The sequence below is a fragment of the Drosophila busckii genome, chromosome X, assembly GCF_011750605.1.
Source record: "Drosophila busckii strain San Diego stock center, stock number 13000-0081.31 chromosome X, ASM1175060v1, whole genome shotgun sequence".
In the NCBI taxonomy this organism is placed as follows: domain Eukaryota; kingdom Metazoa; phylum Arthropoda; class Insecta; order Diptera; family Drosophilidae; genus Drosophila; species Drosophila busckii.
Window position 1 is genome coordinate 6,626,439 of NC_046608.1, and position 27,868 is coordinate 6,654,306.

The 27,868-nt window shown below is 39.0% G+C and overlaps 1 protein-coding gene across 1 annotated transcript; it reads left to right on the top strand.

The window, feature by feature from the left end:
* The first annotated feature begins 81 nt into the window (after positions 1–81).
* On the top strand, positions 82–27,868 carry LOC108605826. Its single transcript, XM_017995631.2, has 7 exons — positions 82–375; positions 18,721–18,918; positions 19,174–19,294; positions 20,832–20,979; positions 21,650–22,050; positions 22,121–22,369; positions 26,657–27,868. The coding sequence occupies exons 1-7, from the start codon at positions 149–151 to the stop codon at positions 27,662–27,664; spliced, it is 2,352 nt and encodes a 783-aa protein (XP_017851120.2). The 5' UTR covers positions 82–148; the 3' UTR covers positions 27,665–27,868.

Sequence of the window (27,868 nt, forward strand, 5' to 3'; positions counted from 1 at the left end):
AATTTTATTATTATTAATTTTTTTCGCAGCGCAAAAGCAAACAACGAAAGGCTGCGTTAAAAAGCAATTACAACAACAAACAGACAGACAAACAGACAAAGCCAAATAAAATTCAAGGACTGCGCGTAAAGTTGAGGAAGCTAGCAACATGTCAGAGCAAAAGCAGCAGCAGCAGCAGCAGCAGCAAAGGCAAAGTCAATCGACGCCGCCGGAATCGCCAGCGCCGCCCACAGAGGAGCATGAGGGGCCGAGCACTAGCAACAGCAGCAGCAGCAGCGCCGCTTTGGCCATGGGCAACATAACTACAGCTGGCAACGATGGCGATGTGTCCAGGGATCAAGAGCGCGATAGGGATAGAGATGCTACTGCTGACAGGTGAGTTCAATGCGCTTAGCTCTGTCAACCTTGTAAATATCCATTAGCTAATTGGCTAAGCCATAATGCTAATGCATAAACAGACTTATACATATGTACAAACATTTGTTGAATGAGCTACAGCTGAGATTAAGTTTCCCAGCGACGTTTTCCATTTCTACATTTAATCAAACAGCACGTACAAAGCAAAGTTGCTAAGTTGCCTGCATTAAATACAAATGTATGATTTGTTTGTATGTATATATGTGTACATATATTTAAATATTATAATATTTAGACTTATACGTTATGTGAGCTGAAACGAATATACTGTAAAATATAATTAAGAAATTCCAATTGCTTTCGTTTAGAAATTAAACCTTAAGTTGTTAACATTTGAGCGCGGCTCATGTGGCACTTTCAAGTTAATTATGCGCCCAATTGACGACACACACATACAAATAAACAGCTATACACGCGCGCGCCTTTGGGGCAAGTTAGTCATATGGCTTTATTGCGTTTTCTTCAACTTGTCGTATACTTATCGTATACACATTGAAGCAGCAGTTGCTGGCCTTGCGCGCGTTTTTACTCTTTTTTGTTCTTAACTATCAATACAAAGTTATTAAGCAAAAGCTGTCAGCTCAAGTCTTAAACGAGCTGAAACTAAAGCAAAAATCATATTTCAGCCCTGCAGCTTTATATAGACATAGCTATGTATATATAACAAAACTTTTAACTATGCAGCTGCTAACGTAAATTCATAGCTTAAAGCATATCAAGATTTTCTTTCAGGTGCTTTATAAGGGTTTCTCCATAATATGCAAAATAGCAAATGGCTAATAATTTCATATCACAATAGCGCAAAGTGAAAGCAACAAAGCGTGGGTTAGAGCATAGCAAACTGTATTTTATACTCAGCTCACGTAGCTCATTGCCTATGCTGAGAGCTTGAAACGCCTAAAGTTAATGATTTTGTCTATGGCAAACAGCCGTAGGCGATAAATCTTTGCGCACCCAAATGCGCTTGTCAGTTTAAACCAAAGCAAACATGTTAATTATGCTGTCAATGCGCAACACACACACGCACACACGCACACACGCACACACGCACACATGCGGCAGAGAAAGATAAGCAAGAAGGATAACGCAGCATAAGCTAAAACTCAAACAATGAAATGTTTGTGTAGCCGAACTTGCCATTGTTAAGCCATTTGCCCAGCTGTGCCTTGAGAGTGCAACGCATGCATCAAGTGCCAGCGCCTAAGTTGACAACTCCACAAGACAAAAGCGATTATCGCTCATCTTGTGGGTTTTTCATTGCAAATTCAAGTGCAATTGTCTTGATTTAAGCTGTGCACGCGTCGTATGCGCAATTTATGTAGTAGGCCCTTGCAGCTTATAATAAATAAAAGCTTTAAATCAATAGACTTGCTGCCGACTCAGCTATATACACACACACACATATATATATATATATATATATATATATATTTACGTGCTAAGTTTCGTTTTACGTGCGCGTTTTTAGTGTTTCTGCTCAGCTCAGCGCTTATTTATTTATGCAAATCTCACATTTTCTTAAAGTTTCTTTGCGCCTGGCCTGCAACTTGAAATAAAAGTCGCGCGTTGCTGTAGCTGCTGGCTGAAGGCTAAAGCTGTTGCTTGGCTGCGGTTTTTTGTCAGGCAAAGTTTTGACACAAGTTGTGTTATGTATATACACACATAAAGTGTGTGCGTGTGTGTGTGTGTGTGTGTGTGTGTTTTTTTTCACTTCATGTCATTTAATATTGCGCGGTTTTTATTAATTATATAAACTCATACTGTCAATTTAATTGTTAACAATGAAATTCGTGGCCACATTGTCGACTCAATTTCATTTTGTTAATTGAGCGCCAAATATGTATTAACTAACATTTTTACATGCAACAATATTTAATAATGTTTTATTTAATTATATAATAAATCCATCAGTCACTATGCGCGTTGTTTTTGTTTTGTATGCTGATACTTGTTGAAAATTTAAACAGTATACATATTAAGCATAAGCCATGCTGGCACTAACTTTTGTAGTTTGTATTATGTTTGTTATATTATCTTAGCTTAATATTAAACAGTATTCGTGTGTTTAGCTTGGCTTTGTTTAGCAGCTTCAAGCCTTAAAAATTAAGCATACGCAGTGTAAAATTTTTATGCTGACTGCAGTCGAACTTAATTTACTACTAGTAACTTTGCACAACTCTGTGATTTATCATACACACACATGTCATACACACATATATATATATATATATATATGTATATATATGTATATAGGCTAAGCAATTGACCAAATTGCTATTTTGTGTTAGAGCCAAAAACGTGACAGGCTTGCAAAGTCAAAGCGAGTACATTCTGTATATACTACGCATGTGTGTATAATTTACACGCGAACTGTACGTCAGCTTAAAGAAATATGTGAGCAGTTAGTTTGGCTGCAACTTGCACTTGTTGCTTTTACAGTTGTTGCTGCTTTGAGCGACTTAAGCAAATAGTTTTATGCTAAAAGCTACGACACACTTCCATATGCATCAATATGTGACTCCAAGTGCTGACCCATTGCTCACTTTACCTTTTAGGCCGCACTGACGTCACATTTTTCAATTGTGTGTTCAATTGATTTGCGCGTCGTCGTTAGCCAAGGAATAGCTAAAAAAAATTGCTCACGTTGATTGCCTGGCAGTTCCAGCACTTGACTTCAAAGCGTGTGCTGCTCCCAAGTCCAGTCACAAATCACCCCAAAGGCAACAAAGAAACGATTTAATGTATCTGAAAGGTCGCAGTGACTTCAAAAATTCAACGACTATTTGATGCGCTTTCTAAACAAAAGTCAACTAAAATTTGCGTTTTCATTTTCATTTTCATTTGTTGTTAGCAAAGTGCAAGTATCCGATGCTATGAGGGCATTAAATAAAAAAGTGTCTATCACGTGTTGGCTGCGCTTGGCTTTTATTTTGGTCGTCGCATCATCGATTTTTGCGTGTCGACACACACACATACTATAAACACACGCATACACACACAGGTTGGGTAAAGGCAATAAATCGCCATTGAATTTTCAATATTCAATGGCATGAGAACATTGAAAGTTTGTCGAGCTTCAGTTGGGATACCCCAACGCTCGCTGGAAAGCAGTTGTGCGGTTGACACACACACACACACACACACACACACACGCACAGCAAGAATAAATATACACAGACACACGCTAGTGATTTGCCAAAATTGTATATGAATAATCAAGTTCAGCAACTAAAAACAGCTAAAGGTGTAAATTGTTTTTCAGTTTGTGGCCACAAGCTCACATACATACAAATGTGTATATGTATTGAAATATTTGAATGAATAATATTGAGCAACTATCAATAGGCTTAAGCGCTATGCACATTTGTTGACATTAGCCTAGCAGCAGCTGCAAGCGTAAAATTGCTTAAATATTTCATAAAATTTATAATAACAATTTGTTATGCATTCAATGCTTTCTAAATATACCAAAAAATATAATGTTATGAATTGGTTATAAAATGCTGAAGCGTAAAACGTTTATAATAAAATGTGTGTTAAAATTTTATAGCTTTGATAGGTAACTAAAGTTAGTACTTTATATATTTAGACTAACAATTTTCATGCAGTGTAAGTGCTGTAAGTTAGAATTGAATTTGAACATTTGGCTTGTTTGCCCAAACGGTTTTTGTTTTGTTACTTTAACTTTTATTTTTATTTTTTTTTTCTGCTGGTAGCAGCTGCTAGTTGCGAGTAGTTTTCGAACTGCTGAGCTAGATCATTAATTCTAAAAACAACAGTTGCCACTTTGCCTGATTATAAGCAACAGTTTTGTTCCAAAAACACACACACACACACACACACTAGTAGATATAGAAAGAAAGAGTGAGCAGCAGCATAGAAAGAGAAAGTGAATTTATTGATTGGTATTGATTGAACAAGCAAACTGCGTGATGCGTGTTGCCAGCCGCGTGGGAACAACAAAAGTAACAAAGCTTGCATTGCTCATACAGCGAGACATATATATATGTAAGATACAGTTACACTTTGATTCTTTTAACGATTGTCCTTGCACAAAAGTCACAGGCATCAAGCAAAGTGCAGCAACTGCTGTTAGTGTCTAAAGTAGATTCATACTTATCACTGATTTTGTATTTTTTTGTGTCTGGCGCACACAATTTTTGCCATTTCATAATGCATGCTATTGTTTTCTCTTTCTATCGCTCTCTCTCTCTCTCTCTGTCTCTCTTTCTCTCTACGACTAACTACAGCTTTATCTTATAGCTCAATGTCAACTGCAGCTGTTGCCAGAAGATTTTTGTTTTTTTCTTTTGCCACATTGTTTGCGTCTGCAACGAAAACTTGGCCAAAGCCACAGCAATTGTTGCTCTAACTGCAAATTGCAGTCAACACACACACACACACACACACATACACCTGGTGTCTGTTTAAATTACTTAGGTGCTGCTGTTGATCAAAAGTTTCTCATGCTAACGATAAATAAATTGTATGCAATTATTATTTTTAGCCTGTGCAAAATTTTGCTACACTTTTGAACTCTAAAATGTTGTTTATGTCAACAGCAACAATTGAAATACTACAATAAGCAAGCACACATTTAATTTGTCGACAATAAAGTTTATAGAAATAGTTAAAGCAAAAACTGTATAAAATAATTGAACGCAACTTTATTTGTATTCAATATTTTCATTATATTAAAGCAACAAACATTTTTAGCTGTTGCTTAATTACTTAAAATTGTATTAAGCTACAGCTAAGTTAGTCAGTTGAGCGAGCCAAACTACACTTGCATGTAATCTACTTTAATCCTCGCTTGTGCGTATTTATTTTTAAATATTTGATAGGCAAGCAACTTTTGTATACTCCCTGGCGTATTGCGTATACGCAAAGTTGCTCAAAGTTGCGCCCACGCAGCGTCACAAATTTAAGCAGCCCAAAGTTGTGTCACTCCAACAAGAAGCCGCATTTTTGGTTTGTCTTAGCCACTAAATGTTTGAAGTATATAAATTTATATATCGATAATAATAAAGTTTTGCAGCGTTTATTAGCCATAGGTGAAAGTTTTTCACTTTATTAATGTGTTCGCCTGTCACTTAAATAACTGAGCTGAGCCTTGAAATTCAAGTAAAATCAAACACAAACGCAGCTCTCTAACCCTCTAAAAAACTTTTTCTTCCGCCTCGCCTCGCCTCGCCTCGCCGTTTGCTGGACCACAGAAATTAATTACCGGATTAGAGACAACTTCATTGCCATGCCCTGCAGCTCTTTCTAGCTTACGCTCTTTCAGATTGTCAGTTATTTTCACAATTTCATAGCAGTTTGTTGTGTCTCATTTAATGAGAAAAGGTCACGCACAATATTTTCGCACATACTTGCCACGCCCCAAACAAGTTGGCTCAACTATCGAAAAGGTCGCCCAATGTGTTGCCTGTGTCTTGGCAATTTTAAGTAGCCCCTGCGCTAAATTAACTGCCGAACTTAAATAACTCGAATTAAACATTAATAGCATACTTAAAAGTTTTCGTTTAATTTCATTTCAGCAGAGTTCATTTCGTTTTTGTTCGTGCGCTTGTTTCAGCTTCTTGCTGTTGCTCTTTGTTTTTTATTTGATTACATTGAAACGCGTGCACAGCTGAGCGTAGAAACTTTAAAAATTTAGCATCAACTGTGTAACTTTTGAGCTAATTTATAAGCACATATTAATTAGCTAGGCGCTTAACAAATTTTGTGGGTCAACACACAATTCTTTGTATTGCAAGAAATTTTTAATGCTCACTATGCTTTGTTATGCTACCCAAAATGAAATGCCCGAAAGGCTTGAAAAGTAAGAAGCATGGGGCGCGCATTTAAGTAAAAATTAGTTGCTGGCCACGCCCATGAAAGAAATACGACAGAAACGTGGCTAAACGAAAAAGGCCAACAGCTTCCTTTGCTCGTTGCTGTTGGTTTTCTTTGGCTGTCGCAGCATTAAACTCAAAGTGTGCTTAATTGTGAGAGCTGTGTCAGAACCTCAGGGAAATTACAACTAATACAGTTACACACACACACACACACACACACACATACAGATTGGCTTTTAATGCTGCCTGTGCTTTCTTTTTAGCTTTGGCCTGCTCATTGATTAGCTTCAGTCTAGCGCTTGATTTTGCAATATTGGCTATTAGTTTATTTCAAGCGTTCGGAAATTCATTGCACTATGTTAAATGAAATGTGAATTATCACTTTGATTTGTAGTTTTAGCAGCCAAAGTTGACAGCAATTAATTCCACATAAGCTGCTAACTGAATTTTAAGCAGCGTTCCAAGAAATTGCATTGCCTTAGCCTTAGTTTAATTGCACGTATAAATAACAAAGCAGCTCAAATTGCAAGCTGATTTGCTGTGCATTTTAATTGGCCTAATAATCGCTTTCAATTTAAACTTTCTTCAAGTGTTACACAATTCAATTTAAATTTAATTTTGCACAGTTTTTGCTCCGTGTGTGTGTTGTAAGTTGTTGTGTAGTTGCTTTTGATAAGCTTAAGCAAATAGCATACACTTTTTAATTACAGTTACAAAACACAGACAGACAAAGCAAACCCTTAATATGTATTGTAACACACACATTCATACACATATGCTTTTATTTTTTATGTGCCTTGCTTGACTTTAACGACGCAACGTTTGTGTGTCTGTCTGTCTGTCTCTCTGTCATGTTGACAGTATGCAAATTTCATTGCCAACTCTGTTTGAAGCTACCGCTAGTACTGCTATGCTTTATTTTTTGTGCGGCGCAACTGTGCGTATGCGTAACTTTTTGATTTATATTGCAGCGCTTGGCTTACGAAGTCTAAGCGACAACAAATGACCAGCTAGCCAAACAGCAGACACTGCATGTGCATGTGCATGTGCATGTGTGTGTGTGTGTGCATTTGAAAGTATGCAGCACATGTCAATATAAAAGCAAACAATTGTTTAGCATAACAAAAGCACAAGCTGCGCGACTCTATAACAAGATTACACTTGGAAAAATAAAAAACCCAGAGCTGCATATAGCTGCAAAAAGTAATGAATTTTTTTTAAATTTAGTTAGAGTCAGAGTATTGCATTTGAAATTTATTTCAAGCGTAATATTTATTTATTTATTTTAATTGTAACCTCATTAAATTATATGGTACAATTGGTATAGCCAGCAACAAAGGCCTTCAGCCTGATTTTTTATTTTTAATTTGTTGTTTAACTTCATAGAGTCTCTTATGTTGTTGGGGTTGACTTGGTTTGGAGTGAATATTAAGGGTGGTGCAAATATATTTTATAGAATTGCAGTAGTTTAAGAAATGTTGGATTAATATTCTAGGCATATTTTCAGTTCAAACTGTAGACTACTTTCCAGAATATTGAAAAAATGTATTAATATATTTTTTTCTTAAATGAATTGTTGCTCCTGCACTCAAATGTGTGTTCGGAAAGTGCTTAAAAAATTTTCTTTTACCTGGAAGGTGAGAAAAAAAGTGAATAAGTGAACACGCTTGGGGCTTTAAGGAAACTTTTGTTGCCTTCGAATATTCCAGAGCTGCTTGTGACTGACTCAAACAGCTCCAGTAACTACTCAACTGACAATTCGCATAACTTAAAACGAATCTGCTTTGCCACACTAACAAGAGATACTTTAAAGCCCTAAGCATGTTTCTCGACACGTATCACTATTTAAATATTTAAAATATTTCAAGTGATTTTAATAGTAAATAAACATAACTCAAAGCTAAGAAAATATGAAACGATTTGTTTAAATATGTTAATTTTTATAAGCACAACTTTCAGCAGCTTAGAGTTTTGATAATAAAATGTACCGTTACAAGCTTCTGAGATCTATTAAATCTTCTAAACGTAATTTGCTGCTTAATTAACTGCTGATAAATATTCAATTGATGTAAAAGTTTTTAACGCTTGCTTAAGTTGTTATTTTCTTTTGTTGGTTATATTATTATTTGTAACTCGCATATTTGTTGCAGTGTAAGCAGTTGGATCGAATAACTGGTGCAAGCAATTTAAGTGATAACCAACAAACTTGTGTGTAAATAAACACACAACTGACATAAGGCAGAAGCCTCACTATAGCCTTCGTATAAGCCCTCTCTGTGTGTGTGTGTGTGTTAGTGTGTGTGTGTCTGCTGCTGTTGCATATTTCATGGCGTCTCAAATGGTGCACTTAAGCGATGCAGCAGCTCGCGTGCCTGCAACTTGCGCCTGGGCGTCAAAACTCATGCGCTTTTCATTTTCAAAAGCACAAAATAAAAGCCAAATCAATGTCTGTCAGAACTACACAAACTGACTTAGCTTGTCTGCCTGCCTGGCTTATTGCATTAGCATTAGCATTAGTATCGCATATCGAGGCATTTACAATTAGCTGTCAAATGCTGTAAGTGGCTCTCTTGATTGATGTTTCGGTTTCCAAAAATAATCAATTGATGCTCACACAAGACTTTTCGCTGCTCTGCGCTGCTTCAGTGTTGCCAGAATTGCATGAAATTGATAGAGAAAAAAATGCTAGAAAAAGCTAATAGAACTTAAAGCTGATTAAAACAACTTGCTAACTTTTTTATGTTATTTTTTAAGTTTCATATTTGCAGCACTGCTTAAATTTTTGCACGCATAATTGCGAGAGGTAATCTATTGGGGCTATAGAGGACATATAGTGATAATGCTGCTTCCTGCTCCGATGTTTTAGTAAGCACCGCTGAAAACTGGAGTTTGTTTTCTTTTTTGGTAGCTGCCTCTCAGTGTAATGTGTATTTTGGCATAATGTGCCATAACTTTGGGTATCCACTCCTTAAGCTCCGTATTCTGCAACCAATCGCTGCGAAAGTGTTGTTTATAGATAACTTTTGGCATTATCTAACTTGTCTTTTGTTACTTATGAAATATTCCCAATAGTTTTTCTATTCACAGCTTCACAATTTGTATCTAGCTCATGAGTGAACGAGCTAAGTTCGCACATGAACTATAAAAAGCATAGATAATGCAAACTTTTCGAGTGAAGAGCTATTGGAACTGTCTAAAAAGTAATCGAATCATTAAAAAAATGCTAGACTTCTAGCTAAAAGCATTTCACTAAATCTATAAATCTATAAATCGATAAATATATAAAACTATAAATCTATCTATAGCTTACGCAGTTTCAAAATTGCTAGATCTAGCAATAAAATAGCTAAAATGACAGCACTGCTCAGCTCTACTCAGCTCATCTCTTGATGCCTCAGCACAGCTCAATTCAGTTAACTATTGACAACATGAGCGCTTAAACATGGATTTAGCTTAAGTTGCACGTACTTAAAAAACTTATTTATGCACATAAATAAATAAATAATAATAAATTCTTATGCAGCATAACTGCCAAGGTGTGTACCGCTGTCAATTGTTCAGTTGAATGTCCACTTTGTGCTGCGGCACTTTTTTTTATACTGCACAGTTTGGGAGCAATTGGAATTCTAGTACGCGAGCGCTTAATGGGCTTTTGTGTGGCTTAATTTTATTAGCATAATGGCTGTGCGGCATGTGCGTGTGTGTGTGTGTGTGTGTGGCGGGCTTTTTAATTATGAAACAGTTAAGGGCGCCTAAAATTATTCAGTCGAATTTCTTATTGTGTCATAATTTACGTCAGTGCATCGTAAGCTCGTAACTGTAACCAGTGGGCTGGTACACGCCCACACATTATGGCAAATGAAATTGTTGGCTGCTGGTCGAGCTGGCGTATACGCAATTTAAACTAAAACAAACATAAAAATGTTAATAACACAACTAATAGTGATACTGAATAGCCGGCACTCAATGTTAAGGCTTATGTACTTAGGACTGCTTTTCAACTGTGTGTGTGTGTGTGTGTGTGTGTGTGTGTGTGTGTGTAAGCTCTGCATATAAATATGAAAATTATAGTGGCAATGTATGAACTGTAGCTGCCGCTTGACTGCCTTTTAATTAATTGAAAATAACAAAAGATCTAACTGAAGTTGATTTCCAGACACACACACACACACATAGAAATGTGTGTGTTTTAGCTATGACATAAAAAGCAAGAAAAAATGTAGCTAATTTGAAACAAAGCAACAAATGGCAAACAACATAAAATTGCTATAGCAGCTGAATTATGCATGAGCTTCAATGGTCAATAGTTAATGTCTGCTGTGTGTGTGTGTGTGTGTGTGTGTGTGTGTGTGAAATCAATAGCCCGCATATACCAGAAGCTTTAACATTTTTACGTCAACCAAATTGTATTTCTCATTAGCACTTTTGTAGTTGCAGAAAAGTGACTAAGCCTAATGCCTAATGAATTGAAAATTATTTAAAAACAAAACTCAAAATACACAAACAACATTACAAGTTAATGTTATTTTTAATTTGATCTTATCTTAAGTGCGCTCAACAGGTTTTATTCAAAAAAATGTTAGTGCTTTTAAGTTGTACAGCAAATTGCCTGATAAATTTGTTTTGCGCTCAACACACACACAGATACACACACACACACAGCTACAATTGTTGTTTGTGGGCAGTTGTCGTTGTATAGTCGCCATTGGCATAAGTTAATTTCGTTTGCTTTGGGATGCGAGTGAAAGTCCGTGCAAAAATAAAACAGAACGAGCAAACGAGAAGAAAAACAAAAACAAAGCATAAAGCCCAAAGAGAATTGCTAAAGCAGCATTCGGGGCTGGATTCACATTTTATTTGCTTTCGTTTTATTTCTCTGTCTCTTTTTTTTTGTGTATTTGTGCGCGTAAAACAAAACGCAAGACAGACGCACGCAGCTATCAAACAAACAAATACATACATATGTATGTATATATGTATGCATGTAAATATGAAAAGTTTAAAGCATATACAACTAAAGTTCTTGAGCACACACACACACACACACACACACAGAGAGGCGTACAGACTAAACTAACACATGTGGCTACTTTATATCAATTGCCGCGCTTTAGTTTCTGCGTATGTGTGAAAAGGCTGCGGCACTTGAATGCGTGTGGCTAGGCTTAAATAAATGCCCAATTATTGCAGTTAAAGCTTATAATTTTTTTTATATTTTTTTTTTATATTTTTCGCATAATTTCAAAGCTCACGTTGCTCACAATGTAGCGCGCAATTTGTAGCTGTTGCTAAGCTGCAGAGATGGCAAGACACAAGCTGTCACATGTATTCAAACAAATACATATATATATATATATATATATGTGTGTGTGTGTGTGTGTGTGTGTGTGTGTGTAGCTTGATACAGTTGTGTACACATTTGCGGCTCATTTGATCGCTGCGCTTGGCCAATTTTGCGGCTTGTTTTGTTGCTGAAAGTCTTTCGTATCAGCAAATATTTGCTAAAATGTTTGCTAATTTGACTCAAGTTGCGTTTCCTGTGTGCGTGACACACACACACACGCAGACAGTCACACACACACACACACACAGACACAGACATTTACTAAGCAAATCAAAGATGCAAGCATTTCTGACTCCAATTCAACGCTCAGTGGGAGACCCTCAAACACACACACACACACACACACATAATTAAAATAAGCACAGCATACAAAGTTGCAACTTGCCACACACACATAGACAATGTTAGTGAGCAGGAGCAAGAAAGCGACAAAAACCAAATGTGGCTACATTGAATGCCACAAGATTTTACTGCCTTCCAAGTGCTGCCAGCTCAACTGGCTTTTTGACAATAAGCGCATAATAGCTAAGTAATGGGCAACCTTTTTTTTTTTATTAGCAATACGATGCTATAAAATGCGATATTGTGTAACTTACTAAGCGAAATTCGCATTCATTCACTTTAAATTCATTTCTTGTTTAGTTTGCATTTGTTGATGCGCAGTGCAGCGCGCAAATTACAACTTTAGCTTTAAATTTATATTAATATATGCTATGCGTATGTGTGTGTGTGTGTGTGTTTTTTTTTTTTTTTTTTTAAACAAGGACGTTGACGCTCCGCAGAGTGTTCAAGAGGCCCTTGCGAAATCAGGGCTGACCCCTGTTTTGTCTCCCTTTTCCCCCTCCGCCGGAACAACCGCTAGATAATACTTCAGCGGGGGGCATGGCCTTATCGGCCGTCTTCGGCTCTGCGGTTTTGTTCTTCCCGCCTCAACTTCCTCATGACAATGTTAGCCATTCTGTCTGCCGCTCTCCAGTTTTCTATGCTCACCAGCATATTCTTCACGAAGTTCGTTGGCGTCAGTGGTTCTCCATATGTAGCTTCCAGTTGCGCTCTTTCTGAGCTGAACCTCGGGCAGCTGAAAAGAACGTGTTCAGCGTCTTCCAGACACTCAGGTCCACAACTGGGACACGATGGGTCATTCTCATGTTTAAATCTAACAAGATAGACTCTAAAGCAGCCGTGGCCGCTCAGAACCTGCGTCAGATAAAAGTTGGTATTCCCGTGCTTCCTAGTCACCCATTCCCTGACATCCGGGATGAGGTTTCGCGTCCATGCGCCTTTCTCTGTGTGTGTGTGTGTGTCTAGGTCTGCACAGTTGGACATTTTTGGCATGTCAGCCACGTTTCTGACAAGTGAGTTCCCATTTCGCTACATACATTTTTATTCCCCATTTGATTTATTAATAACCAAAGTGTCATACACACGCACACATATACGCATACACATGCGTGTGTCTGTGTGTGTGTGTGTGTGTGTGTGTGTAATTGATATACACGCATTTTATTGATTTGCGTTGGCACTGCCAGTTTGTTTTTGTTGCTTTGCTGTGGTTAGAAAATGCAACGAAATGTTAGCAACCGAATCGGTGCGTGCAGCACAAATCAATCGACAAAGCTGAAACTGCAAATTTTTACACTTGATTGCGCTCATTTAGCTGTGGCGCCCCCGCACAACACGCACTCGATGACACGTCCGTATCAAATTGTTGCACAGTTGTGTTTGTGGCGTTGGCATGTTGATTAAGTCGCAATTGTGTGTGGCAGCTACAGCTGGCAGCATGATACGCATAATGCGCCACAGCCCAGCCTGAGCGTGCCACAAGAGCTTTGCTTTTTATTTATTCATTTTTTTTCTTCTCTCTCTCTCTCTCTCTTTACTGCTGTTGAGTTTTGGCAAGTTTTTGCTACAGGGCAGCAACCAAAAAAAAAGGAAAAACGCATTAAATTCCAATAAAAAAAGCAATAGCAGCAGCACAAGGACACGCGCATTTAAAGCTAAAGCTCAAGAGCAAGCCTTGTGCCTTTGTATGTGTGTGCGTGTGTGTGGGAGCAAGCAAACAATATTATTATGAGCGGAAACGCACATGAACAATTCACAAGTTCAGCGCCAACGCACAAACAAATAAAAAATTGCTCAAAGCTCGACGCAAACAGCAGCAGCAGCAGCAGCAGCAGCAACAACAAGCAGCAGGTGGCAAGCGCAACAACAATTTCCGGCATGTTCAATAAACAAGAGACGTACAGTATATAAAACAATTATACGCATATCATTTTAACATGCAAATTGCTGCTTAACAAAATAAAAGGCAAGAAAACTTTTAAGCAGTTGCCTGCCAAATAATTAAAATATTATCAAAAGTTCATTGCATACTTTCGAGCTTGGCCTCGCATTTTTGCAAAGTTCAATGCTCGCTGGCACTTTGTGCTGTCGAAAATGTTTAATCTTTTATTTAGGCCAAAGCTAAAGTCTCAGATTTTGTTGCGCATACAGCGGAATGGATGGTAGCAAACGATTTAATTGTTTGACCCCATGAGTTGGGCATGCAAAAACAATTTCAGACATTATAAATATGTAAAGTTGCCTTAACTTTAAGTGCTACTAAACTGCTTTAAATTAAGTAGCGGCTATAATATTGTTAATACATTTTTATTTTTGTTCGCATGTTATTTAACAAATATACAACTTGTTACATAGTTCGCGTTTTCGCTTTGTCACTTGTGGCCAAAGTGAAAATCAACAAAAGGCACGAACATGATTTTGTTCAACAAATATGTAAAAAAAAATGCAACTTGTTGTGTACAAAACAATGTTAAATGAAGAACAACAAACAACAAGAGCAGCAGCTAAAGGCAGCGCCTATTTTATTTTTTTCAATTTTACGACGCAATAAAAAAATGTTTGCAACCCTCAAGTAAATATAAAGTTAAATGTGCATGTGTGTGTGGGCTACACATACCAAAGTACGTTGAATTTTTAGTAAAGCTAAGATAAAAATAATAAAAGAAACACATTTATTATTTAATTTAATTGCGCCTAAGATACAATAAATGCTACTCAGCTCAGCTGAACCAATTACATAAGCATGCATATAACTGTATATAAGTATGTATATATATATATATATATATACAGCTGAGGCAGCAGCAGCATGAAGCGCTGTTGTTGTTATGCCGCAACTCATGTAACCTGTGCCATGTTGTTGTTGTTGCTTATAAATGATGTACAAAAAAATACCAAAAATAACAACAACAACAGTAAAAGTTGTAGCAACAATTGGAGATTACGTCGTATCACGCATTTTATGGAGCTATTACCCATCAGCGTTAGTGTCAGCTGTAAAAGTCCAACAGCAGCAGCAGCAGCTACACAACAACAACAGCAACCGCAATCAACATTATCGCCACAAGCTCAGCTAAATGCAGATGATGGCAATGCGTACATAGACAGCCTCAATTGCTCGGTCAGCTTCCAAAGCGAGGAGTTGCTAGTGCACATGGCCAGTGGCCAATTGTTGACAGAAGCGGAGCTAACGCAAGCACAAAGGTATCGCATATACATAACACACGCACACACACACACACACACACACACACACACACACACGAACACACATAAGCAGCATATTTATATACAAAGTGTGTAGCAGCAGTCGTTGGGGCGTATACGTAATGCTTAGTGCGTCGTTCGGCAGTGTAACAAAATCTAACGTTGAGTGCTACTAACGTTGCATAAATTATGAAAAGCCACACACACACACGCACACACACACACACACACACACACACATAGTATAAAGCAACCGGTTGAGCCAGCGAGCGACTCTGCACACTGCCATTTATCAAAGTGTCTAATTATGTATTCAATGGCTGAACGACACAATCATTTAACTAGTTAATCTAACAATCTATCAATCTAAACACACACACACACACACACAGTCTAATACAAGTAGATGCATGAACATTGTGTGTGTCGGCCAAACAAATCTCTGCAAAGCGTTTGCGTTTGCATTTTATTTATTTATGTGTCAGCCAAAGCATAAAAACTTATGATTTACTTGCTTATGCGCTTATAGCAAATTGCAATTCAATTGAGTTGTAACGCACACATTTTAAGTTGATATATGCACTAATTTTGCATTGAAATTCATTTTGTCAATTGCATTGGCAATTCTCTGAATTCGTTGAGTCTGACACAAACAGGCGACGAAGACGGCAGCCTGCATATGAAATGCCGGCGGCTGCAATTGCATTTTCAAGCTACCCAATTAATAATGTGCCCTTGGAGCGTTGCAACTGCAGAGAGCTTCAAGACAAAAATTAGATAATTGTGGTAAATATTGTGGCAGTCACAGCAGCAACACAAACGCGCGTTGCACATAATTTTAATGAGACAACTGCTGATGCTGAAACTGGCAGCAGCGACTGCAACTCGTTGTGTCATCATTTGTGATTGCAGCCCACAGCCCACAGCCCACACTGGTTTCCCACTAAGATGCATTAATGCTGCCTCGCTGATAGGCAACATAGTTGTTATACACTTTGACATTTTTGTATGGAATGCAAAAAGGGTATCATGAAGTTGTGCAAATTTATGTAATAGCGAGAAGGAGGCGTGGCAGACAACACAAAGTATATATATTGATCAGCACGACGAGCTGAGTCGATATAGCCATGTCCGTCTGTCCGTCCGTCTGTATGAGTGCGTGTTTCTCAGTAACTCTAAGAGCTAGAGCAACCAAATTTTGTATGTGGATGCTCCTATATCCAAACCTGAACGCTTTTATTTGATTTATATTTATTTCCTCCCCCCTTACCCCGCAAATCGAAAAAAACGATATAAGAGGTGGTCAAAAATCTTTTAAAAATCTAAAATAAATCACAAAATTGCCTAGTAATGCTTTAATGTGTTAATGCGTGTGCTTGCAGCGTTGCCCTGGTCAAAGTGTATCTAAAAGTTGTTGGCGCCCAACTTTAAATTGCCCACTTGTTTTTTTTATATTGTTGGCAGTTCCAAGTAAAAACAAGCGCTTTTAACTAATTATAAAACGCAGCGCAGCTGCTGTCAAAATCATATTTCATATTCATATGCGTATTAATTAATTCACATGCAGCTAACTAGCGGCGAGTGCGCTTTTAATTTATTTTTTATCCACACAATGCATTATTATAATTTATAATATTTTGATTTGATTTGAATGTCAAGGCTATGTGCATTAGCTTGGCTCGCTGGACAACTAGAAATTTCAGAATAATTGTCATTTAATGCGAAATGCTCTCAGCAACGTAACTGACTGTTAACATGGGATTTCGATTATAAATTGAAATTAGTCTGGCATTATATAAATAAGACGTAGCTATAATTGACATAGAGCTGGTCAAAGTCAAGGTCAATGCAGCAACAGCAGCAGCAGCAATAATGTCAATAGCAATGCAATTAATTTGTTGCTGTTGTTGTTCGTTGGCAAGCTAGAGACATTGATAGCAACCACCTGCTGAGTAGCACATTAAATCGAATACACACAGCAAAATGACATAAAAGAAATACACTGCATGTCCTTGTGCGTTGTCCTTGCCCATGACATTCACTGCTGCTGCTCATAGCTGTCGCAGCTACTCAGCCTTGGCTGCTAACAGCAGCTTGCTTACCAACAGATACAAGTTCAATGCGACGTATACGTAATATGGCAAGTGATCAGTTTGTGATATAGAAATACAAGTAAATCGCTTGCATTTTTATTAAATCTTAGCATTGATTTTGATATTTTCCTCTGATTTGCCATGCCTTAGCATTTTCATGAACTGTACGCTCAGCATGTTGATGCTCTGGCAACAGCTCCGCATAGAGGTCAGCAAATAGGCTTATTTCTTGTTCCGTTAGCGTTAATACCAGTATATCCTCCAATGCATCAATATCCCATGCCTGACGCATTTGCTCTGCACTAGTTGGAGCATCGACGCTTTTATCCGACGACATGGTCCTGGCTATCAAAGACTTGTACATAGTTTAAGCAAACAAAGCGCAAAGAGAAACTTACGTTTTTATCCTTAGCACTTTAGCTTAGCCACACTGCATAGGATTGATTAATGCCGAAGCTTTCAAAGCTATTTTTACTCACTTACCTTTTGCACTTGCTTCTTATTTGCACTTATGCAATTTTAAATTCAAAGAAAAAATTTGATTAGCTGCCTGTTGTGCCAATTTCCTTTTGTTTATGGGAATTGACATAAGCAGCGCAGCTGCTTGATATGAAAAAAAAAAGTCAAAAAGCAAATTGAACTCGTCGTAACATTTGTGAAGCTTACAAATACCAAATACATATTCCCAATTATTGCTGAACCTAAGCCGCTGTTATGGCAACAGATTTGGCTTTGTTAATTTGCTGTTGATTGCGGTGCAATGCACAAGCAAATTTTGTGTTTATTTGGCAAATAATTAGTGAGCAGATGATTGTGTGTGAAATCAAAATGTGTTGCCAACACAGCTTTAGCTATTACTACAATTCATAGAATATGCTGTTCAACAGAAATTCCTTTCACATCGCCAGTGGCTGTGCCTTGCTCTTGGTCTTGGTTTGCTTTTTGTCAATTAAAATTATTGCGCATTTGAACTGAACTAAACTCTGTGTTGGGTAGCAGCAGCAGCTACAACACGCGCCATGTAACATGCACCATGCGACAAGTTGCTTGTCCCATGTGCTACTCATTCCAGTGCCCGCACAGATGTCACCTGCTAATTGCTCGGCTGTCAATGCCAGCCAGAGCGTCAACCAGCCAGCCAAGCATTCAATGCACTCAACACTTTTCTTCCTCCTGCTGCCCACAACGCGTTCATTGAGTATTTGTTGAACAAGAATTCGAACTGTGCGCGTCCGTCGATTTGCATGGCGCTGTCTGTTTTGGTTATTTTTTTAAATTATAGCGCAACATTTTTCGCTGCCCAAGCGACACCATCGCATATAGATATAGCTATATAGCTAGCATATGTGTTTAGAGTGGCAAATTTTCAATGCTAACAACTTTAATGAAGATGAGTTAGTGTTAGCGCTCGAATTAGTTCGCCTGTGCTCTAAAGTGCATAACAAAATATTTATAATTTTTGTTACAATTATTGCAGGTGCAGCCATCGCGATGAATTTGGCACTCAACGTGTTTATAAGAAGACCTCACCGAATTGTGTGCTGACCCTGTACTTGCCCACACGTGAGATAACATTGACCGGCAACAATCCGTCCGTGCTGCGTGGCATTGTGTTTGTCGATCCGAAGGCTATTCAGGGCTATCGTGTCTATGCGCAGTTGACGCTCACATTTCGGTAAGTTTCAGTTACAGGCAAACGAACGAACGAATGAACGGAACAGCCAACCCAGCGACCCACACAAACAACCAACTGACAAGGCAACAAAAGCTGCCGAGCGCACACACACACACACACACACACACACACGCAAGAGCGTTGCATTTGAAAATTGAAATTGCTGTTTCCACTTGACTGACAATGCTGCAGCAGCGACCACCAACCCACTCACCCTAGCTGTATACAAAGATAATTGCTTTACTACTATTGCAGCTATGGCCGCGAGGACGAGGAGGTAATGGGCCTGCGCTTTTGCAATGAGGCCATCATGTCGCTGCATCAGATTTGGCCGCGCATTGAGGAGCCATCACATGAATCTCTAAGTCCATTGCAGGTAAGTTGAAGTGCAGTCAGTCCCCACCTGCTTCAGTTGACCGCAAAATCTGTAGCTGCTGCTGCTGTCAGCAGCGCTGCAATCATTGTAATTGAAATTATCCAAGCAGCGCTTGCTCTTTCGTCCTGCTTGCAAATAACTTGAGAGTGCACTTCATAGGCGGCGAGAGCTTGGTAAACAAGTTGTCCACTACATAACTTTTCCATCAAGCTGTCCAGCTCGCTCACAGCTCGCACTGTCGCACTGCTGGCCCAGCAATTTTTAATACACTTTGTATAAGCACATTATGTGCCTTGCTTATTAAAGGCTCAGCAAATCACATTACAAATGCAGTTAATGAGCAAAGCTTGTATGCAAAACAAAGCAGAGGCAAGCAGAGCGTTTAATTTACACGAGTTCAGTGCGTATTCGTTTGCACTATACGAATGTAGAAACAGAATATGATGAAATATAAAGAAACTACAAAATTGGGATACGCAGGCGAGTGCGACGTAAGTCCAAGTAGCTGTGGCAGTTACATAAAAAGATTTATGCATATAATAAAGGCAAGCCAAGCAGAGCTTATGCTTTTGTGTAGTCTTTGTGCTTGTTATTATTATTATTAATGCTGCCATTACTTGCGCGCACATTAGCCATTGCCATGGCAGCACAAGAAGCTGCAGACTTAAAGCGTTTCTCAATTAACAGCCTTAAGCACCTAAGCAAGCGAACAGAGTTGGATACATGCACGTGAACTGACTGGCTTAAGTAAATACAAGTATCATAGAGCTGTAGTGTACTAGAAGAAGAAGCATTCACTGCCTTGCAGCGCTCGCAAATCAGTTTAATGCGTGTGTCTGTGTAAACTCACGTACGCTGCTAAGTATGCTACATTTTTTCGCTTCGCACTAGTTGTGCTTGAAATTGTTTGAATTTTACTGCACTTAAGTCAATTGAAAATCAATTTCATTTAACTAAAAGCCAAACAAATGGCTTTGCCTCCTTGTCTTCAATTACATTCTACATTGTTTTTTTGTCCAGTTGTGGCCACTCTTGGTCTTGTCGTGCGCCTTACTCAAACTCAATGCTCACGGCTGCCAATTTCGACAATTTCTATTTTGAGTTAGGCCTTTTATTAAATTTGACGTGCAATCATTTATGTAGTCATCAAATTTTTGACAGTCTAACTTAAGCACATCCCAAAGAGATGTAAGCCACACAGCTTGCAGTTTAAAGTTTGCAAAGCTTCGTTTGAGTTCATCATTTAAATCTGCAACAAAGCACTGACAATAAAATAATAAAAATAAATAAGCAATAAAATAAAAATTAATAAAATCTTACATACAGACTAAAATTAAAAAGAAGCTTTAGCTGCAATTAAATATAAATTTCAAGTATCTTAAAATGCGTCTCATAACAACTAAATAAATAAAAAACGAATATAATTTGTATGTGTTTTATTGGCTTTTGCGGCTTTGGATTGATTGATTGACTAATTGATTGATTCGATGATTTTTGTTAGTGCATTTTAATTTATTTTCATTTATTTGTGTTGCAGGAGGCATTGATGAAACGCTTGGGTGATGGTGCACATCCCTTTACCTTATCCTTGACCGCCCAGGCACCGCCCAGTGTGCAGTTGGTGCCGGCCAAGCGATACTATGGCGCACCCATTGGCACCAGCTATGATGTGCGTTGCTTTATTGGTAAGTGATTTGTTAAGCATCCCACCCATTACGTATACGCAATGTGTAGCAAACGCGCTTGTTCCCCGAAGCGCAGTGAACAAAAAAGTAACTGACAAGCATAATTATGCATAAAATAAAGGTAGACACGACGCTTGGGTGTATTTATTTTTGACAATCGGGCAAGTTCTGGTGTTGTAATTACTTAATAAGTACGCCCCACAAGCAATTGTAGCTACGCTGACGTCAGCAGTTGTGGACGCTTGTGTCTGTGATTGATTTTCAGAAATGTATTTGTTGTGTCTTATTCTTTTTTTAGAATTTCAACTGAAATATGTATAAAGGCTAAGAATAGAACGTTTATTAAATATGCATGCAACAATTTTTTGCGTTCGCCAGCGCTGCTTTGCTCTGTCCATGGCCGTTTCCTTTTTTGTTTTCTGCCAAGCGCACTTCAATATTCCTGCATGTTAATTATCAAAACAATGGCCCTAAAATGGCAGCCAATGAAATTTGGGTTGCTTGCTAACTGAATTGTTAGTTTAAGCTCGCAGCTGTTAACTGTGCTTTTCTCTCTCTCTCTCTCTCTCTCTCTTTCTATATATTCTAATGCTACACTTTGCTATAAATTAATAAATAGCAAATGCAGGGCTTACTAATTGGCATGTGAACAACAAAACTTTCTTTGCAGCAGACAAAACCGATGAAAAGTTTCTGCGCCGCGCCTCCGTCAAAATGGGCGTGCGTGTCATTTACCGCACCGATGTGCACCAACAGCACTCAGCGCCGGATCATTATGCCGCCCTTGCTGGTGGTCAACAAAATGCCGCTGCCGCCGGTTCGGGCAGCGCTACGCAGTCACCACCAGTAAGCGCTACGCCGCCATTGAGCAGCGATGCCAGCGAACAGCCGCAGAGCAGCAGCAGCGCGGCGGCCAAGAGCAAATCCAAATCGGAGCGTGGCGACTCGTTTCCCAAACTGCGTCTGTCGCCCAAATCTTTTAGATTCAGCGGACGTTTTGGTCGCAGCAAAAGTGAAATTGAGAAATGCCCCAATGATCCGTTTCACTGCTATAGCAAATCCTTTCAGGAGGTGAGTTCAAAGCAGTTCAAATGCTCAAGTGCTTACCTACTGTTGTTGTTGTTGTTGTTGTTGCTTGCAGCAATGCGATACTGTTGGCGCCGGCATGTTGCCGCCACATAGCAATGCTGGCGTTACCGGTGGCATTGGTGGCATTAGCGTTGGTCCTTGCGGCGGTCCGCAGGGCTCAGTGGACAAACCATTTCTGCTGCACGATGGACGTGTTGGCCTTAGGGCCAGTCTGGACAAGGGCTGGTACACGCATGGCGAGGATGTGAGTGTGACGATCAACATACGCAACGATAGCCGCAAGACAGTGCGCAAAGTGCGGGTAAGTGGCACGAACTTGTGTTCAAAATTCAAATGTTTTGTGCATGCGGCTCTTAAAGCAGCGTAAGCTAGTAAAAGCTAAGCAAATATGATTTGATTTCGAGTAAAGGTGCGAGTCAGTGGGGCAACTGTTGCCCCTAAGTATGCAATGAATAATTTGCAGCATAAAACTGACACACGCATGCCACATGCCCAACGATGCATGCCGCAAGCTGCTCACGATGTTGCACTAAGTGAGTTATGCGCCGTCATGCAAACACATGCAGATGTACACTAGTGGGCATAAATATTTTGACGTAGCTAAAATTGAAGCTACTCACCAATTGAGCATTTTGTTATTGGTATCAATGGAAAGGTCTTCAAAGTCCTTTTTTAATGTTACAAAATTTGTCTTACCCATTAAAAAATTGTATCTAGATTTAAAAAAAAAATATTGGGATGCAAAAAGTTGCCCCTATCTATATTAATAGTGACTTATTGCAAAAATCTTATTGCTTATATTTTTTATGATTTTTTCAAAATTATTATTTTGTATGATTTTTCAAAAAATCATAAAAAATATAAGCAAAAAGATATTGAAACTTTATTTCTTGCAGTTACTATTACTATTCATTGCAGCAACTTTGAGCATTCTAATATTTAGTCTCAATTATCAAGGAACAAAGTTTATAAAACCAGTATTTTTTTAAATTCAAAATTTTCAATTTTTCAACGAGATTTTAAAGACCTTTGCATTGATATCAATATGTGCATAAAGTTAGCTCACATTATGAGTAGATTTAATTTTAAAGTATGACAATATATATGCCGACCAGTGTATATAGCTATGACGTAGCACTGCGAATAAAGCATGCGGCATGAAACGGATCGAGCGCTTTGGAAGGCGATTAAGTGTGTGAGTTATGCTAGACAAACAACAGATAGAAGTGCAGCCACTTGCCTTAGTTCACATATTGCGCTTTGAAAAATGCTGCAGAGCCATTTGAATAGCGCTCAAGGCATCACATTGATCACACAATTTGTTGAGTTTGCTATTTTGCTGTCCTAATGGCAAATACGTGTTGTGGCAATTGCGAATTAAATACTATAATTGCCCTTGTAGTGCTTTATTGCTGTTTTTGCCAACTTCTTGCCATGCCCCACAAGCTGTGAGTGTGTCTGGCATTAGCTTGTAATGTTAATAAATCTGCTTAAGCTGATAGCGGCGCAAGTGCAAAGCAGCGTACAAATATGAGAAACACGTAGTTTCAATTAAACTACACTACAAAATGCAGGGCAAAGTTGGCACATACATTTATTGTGTGCTATATTATTGTTTAAACTGCTTAATTTTTACTAATTGTTGTTAAAATTAAATTAAAATATCTGCAGTGTATTTCAAGTGCTGCATTGTTAGAGCTTCACGCTTCATTTGCAAAGTGCTGATTGAGCCTTAAGCTTTTAATAAACACAATATCATGCATACGCTGCGTGTGTCTGTGTGTGTGTGTGTGTGTGTGTGTGCGTGCGTTAAAGCTTTTGAATGCTCTCATGCTGTTTACTGTTTCCTTAGCTTAGCAATGAATCGAATGTCCCGCTGGGCTAAGCGAAACAAACACTTGACTCCGATAACTGTCGCTATGGCCAAGGACATTGCTCGTAGGTTATGTAGGGTAGGGAACAGTTGAATGTAAGAAGTATGTAAAGCAGCAAGAGCAGCACAGCACAAAATGCAAATGACGTTGTGGGCTCGACATGAAAAGGCGAAACGCTTAAAAGCAAAACTTCTTAAAGCCAACAAAAAATATAGATAAATCTATATGCGAAGCAAACAATATCAAATGCTAAAATATGGCAGATGGCCATTAAATAAAGGCGCACTGAAAATTCAATTTCTATACATTTTATGTGTATGTGTGTGTGTGTTAGAAATGCCGTAAGGTCTGCAAACATCCTTTTAGGTGCGCACACATACATGCATATTTATTTATGTGATGCGAGTGATTTTTTAAGAGCTGCGTGCTTAGCAAGCGCTTTTTGCATTGTTAGACACACACACACACACAGACACACACACATAGGCACATCTGACATACAGTTTGTCAGTTTGGCATTTGTCAACTCTTTGTTAACATTGTTAAGCAATTTTAGCTTCCTACACTCCACTTAAGCGTTCGCCCAACCACTTTAAGTTTTGTTGCAGCAGAAACTGAACTTTTGTTAAGCATACGCCTGATTGGCTGCATGCAGCTTTGACTATCTGACTTTGACCAGCTTACAGTCAATAATAGAAACAAGAGACACTTGCTGCAGCCTGAGTACATTGACGAATTGATGAATAGTATTAATGCAACAACAAAGCTTAATAAAAGCCGCAACAATAGATTTGACTTTACTTGCAAAAGCGCATTAGCGCTTTTCAATGCAGCTGGCAAACAAATAAATAGCTGCATCACATATTTAATATTTATATTGCTAAAAGCTTTTTGCACAATCGTTTGTTCACATAATTGCTGCAAAAATTAAAAATTAAATTGCAGCCAACATGCAAAAAGTTCTTGCACTACATTAAGTATACGTATATATAGAAAATGTAACTTTTTGTTTGCGTATTGTGCAATGCATATTTGATTATAATAAACTTTAAGCGAGGCACATGACAATTTACAAATGCTTAATATTATTTACTTGATGGACGCGCACTTGAATATTTTATGTAACAAATTATAGAGCACACAGCACACACTTAACTCGCTTTGCTTTTCATGTTGCCTCGCTCTTTATACACTTTGACACATATAAAAAAAATGTAAAAGGGTATTGTATATGAAAAGCAAACTCAGAGATATATACATCAAGGTATAAGCTTTGTGTTGAGCATCAAAGTGTATCAAAAAGGTGAACGATGCTCAACTTTATGGCTGTGTGCACTCTCTGCCTTATTAAATAAACATGTTTGCGTGTGTGAGCATTGTCCAGCTTTTATTGTAACATGACGTTGAATGGTTTTCGTTGGCCTTATAACATTGCTTGTGCTTCGTTTGACGACAGTAAATGCCAAACGTCACACACACACACATAGATATGAATGTATAAGTTTGTGTTTTAACAATTGCTTGCTGGCAGCAACAGGCAACAAGTTGGGGCCAAACTGCAGCTTGAAGCTGCCAGTTAGCTGCTTTAAAAAATGTTTTGTTGACTTTCGTCAGATAATCACATCTAGTATATAATTATATACTTACGCACATACGATACATATAGTTTTTGTTTTTGTTTTTTTAAATTAAATTATTCATACTTTTGAATATGACCGGTCGTATGTGAGGGAAAATATGTAATGCACTTTGCACATTGTTAATTAATGGGATTATATATGTAGTGTATTTATATTATTCTTCTGTCTGGTAGATCTGTTGGGTGAATTCTTTTTAATCTTCTTATTGATAGCGGCTTGACCAGATTGCTAGCCAACGAGTTGTGATGGACCGTGAGTTTGTCCGGGTATCGGCTGCTGTGTTGATTTGATCTCCGATCAGTATAAATCGAAAGTCGCTTTCAATTGCCAGTATATTAAGTTGGTGCTTGGAGGCTACACCCCAAACTTGGATTGCGTAGGTCCAAGTCGGTGTTAATATTGCTTTGATGAGCAGAGCTTTAGTGCTCTTGATTCTGCAGCTTGTTTGGGACAAGTAGCCAGTCGAGCTTCTTTAGCTTATCGAGGCATTTGGTGGGCTCTCCATATAGCAGACAGGCAATTGATTAATGCTTAAATTTTAATAATATGCAGACAATTTAATTAAATTGCATGCATTACACTTTAGTTTATCTTTTGCATTTGTAGCTCAGTTCAATCGCTCGCTTGCTCTTGCATTTATTAGCGTAATTGAGTGCATTTCTCTTGATTGGCCTGTCCACAGTAAGCAGCGATAAAGCAATCAAATAATGCGCCCGCCCACGCACACGCACACGCACACACATATGAATGACATATCAGCATTGTGTGCAATATTTTCTTTTTAGCCCTGACATTCACTGAATTGAATGGAACACAGACCAGCAGCATTGATGAAGCACAATGCAAATTAAATGCATTGCAGTTGGCTTGCAACTCATAGAAAATAGACTAAACTGAAGCCTAAGAAGTTTATGGGGGCTGTCGATTTGTGTGTGCGTGTGCTTTAAAATTAGTCTGCTTGCCAACGAGACTTTGGCAGCAGCAGCAAAGTATTGTAGGGCGCCTTGATTGACACGCAGTGCAATGACCTTGTCGACATGAATTCGTAAGTAATTGTTTTTCTTCTTGCCACAGGTCTGTGCCATACAGCACGTGGATGTGTGCATGTTTAATAATGGAAAGTTCAAGAACGTTGTGGCCGACTCGGACAATATAACGCCAGTGGTGGATCGCACCGTGGCGCCAGGTGGGCAGCTGACCACAACAGTGGCACTGCGACCACAACGAGGACCCACCAAGAACTGGATTGCGCTGGAGGATACGCTGCAGCGCAGTACGGAGCCCGATGAGATAACCGGCGCGATAGCCGCCTCCGCTATACGTTCGCCTAATTTTGTGCTGCAAGCGGCGCAGCTGCTTAGCGGACATCCATTGCCGAGTCCAGCACTGGCCACGCCCCAAGCACCAAATCATGCACACACTTGCGGCAATGCAGCAAAAGGAGCGGGCAATACCCCCAGTGGCATTGCTGGCTTTGGCGAGGATCGCAACGTGTTTGCCATTTATGTGTCCTACTATGTGAAGGTGAAGCTAACGCTGAGCGGCATGGGCGGTGAGTTGTCGCTAAAGCTGCCATTTGTGCTCGTCCATGTGGATGATCATCGACGTTCGGGCTATACTTCGGCTACTTTGGCTGAGCTGCGCATGGAGAAGCTGGCACTGCATGATGTGCCCGCTGGACGTAAAAATGGCAGCAAGCGTGCAGCACACACAGACACAGATGAGGCCTCGACTAGTGCAGCGGCAGCAGCGGCGGCGGCGGCAGCGGCCACACCAACAAATGGCAATGCGACTGTGGATTGTGCATTGGACGACGAGTTTAATATACGCGTGCCCATACCAAATGCAGCACAGCGTAATAGCGCCACGGGCTCTTGCAAGCGGCGCTTGCAGCGCAGCGAAACATTAGCCAGAGATTGGATGGAGGAGACTGATGAGCCGGAGCCGCAATTGGAGCAGCAGCATGTGCAGATAGAAGTACATTCAGAACAAGCAGACAACCAAGAGCAGCAGCAGCAGCAGCAGCAGCCTGAGCAGCCCGCACGTCAAACTGGTGCTGTGCCCAAAAGTACAAATGTGTGATTTTGATTGTGGTCGCAAATGTTTGCCAAGCGTAAAAAGCCACAATAGTCAGAAAGAGAGTAAAATGGAAAAATGGCATTAATAATTTGTAAATTTGCTGGCGTCAGTTTAGGTTTCACTACGGTGCGGGGGCAGTGCTAAAGCCTAGTTAGGCCTTAAAAATGTTTGATATCGATCGCGCACTGATTGCAATTTTAATTCAAT

Coding starts and splice junctions, on each gene's coding strand:
- LOC108605826 (XM_017995631.2), top strand. CDS start 149: ATGTCAGAGCAAAAGCAGCAGCAGCAGCAGCAGCAGCAAAGGCAAAGT. Junction 19,295..20,831: donor AATCTCTAAGTCCATTGCAG/GTAAGTTGAAGT, acceptor TTTGTGTTGCAG/GAGGCATTGATGAAACGCTT. Junction 22,051..22,120: donor ATAGCAAATCCTTTCAGGAG/GTGAGTTCAAAG, acceptor TGTTGCTTGCAG/CAATGCGATACTGTTGGCGC.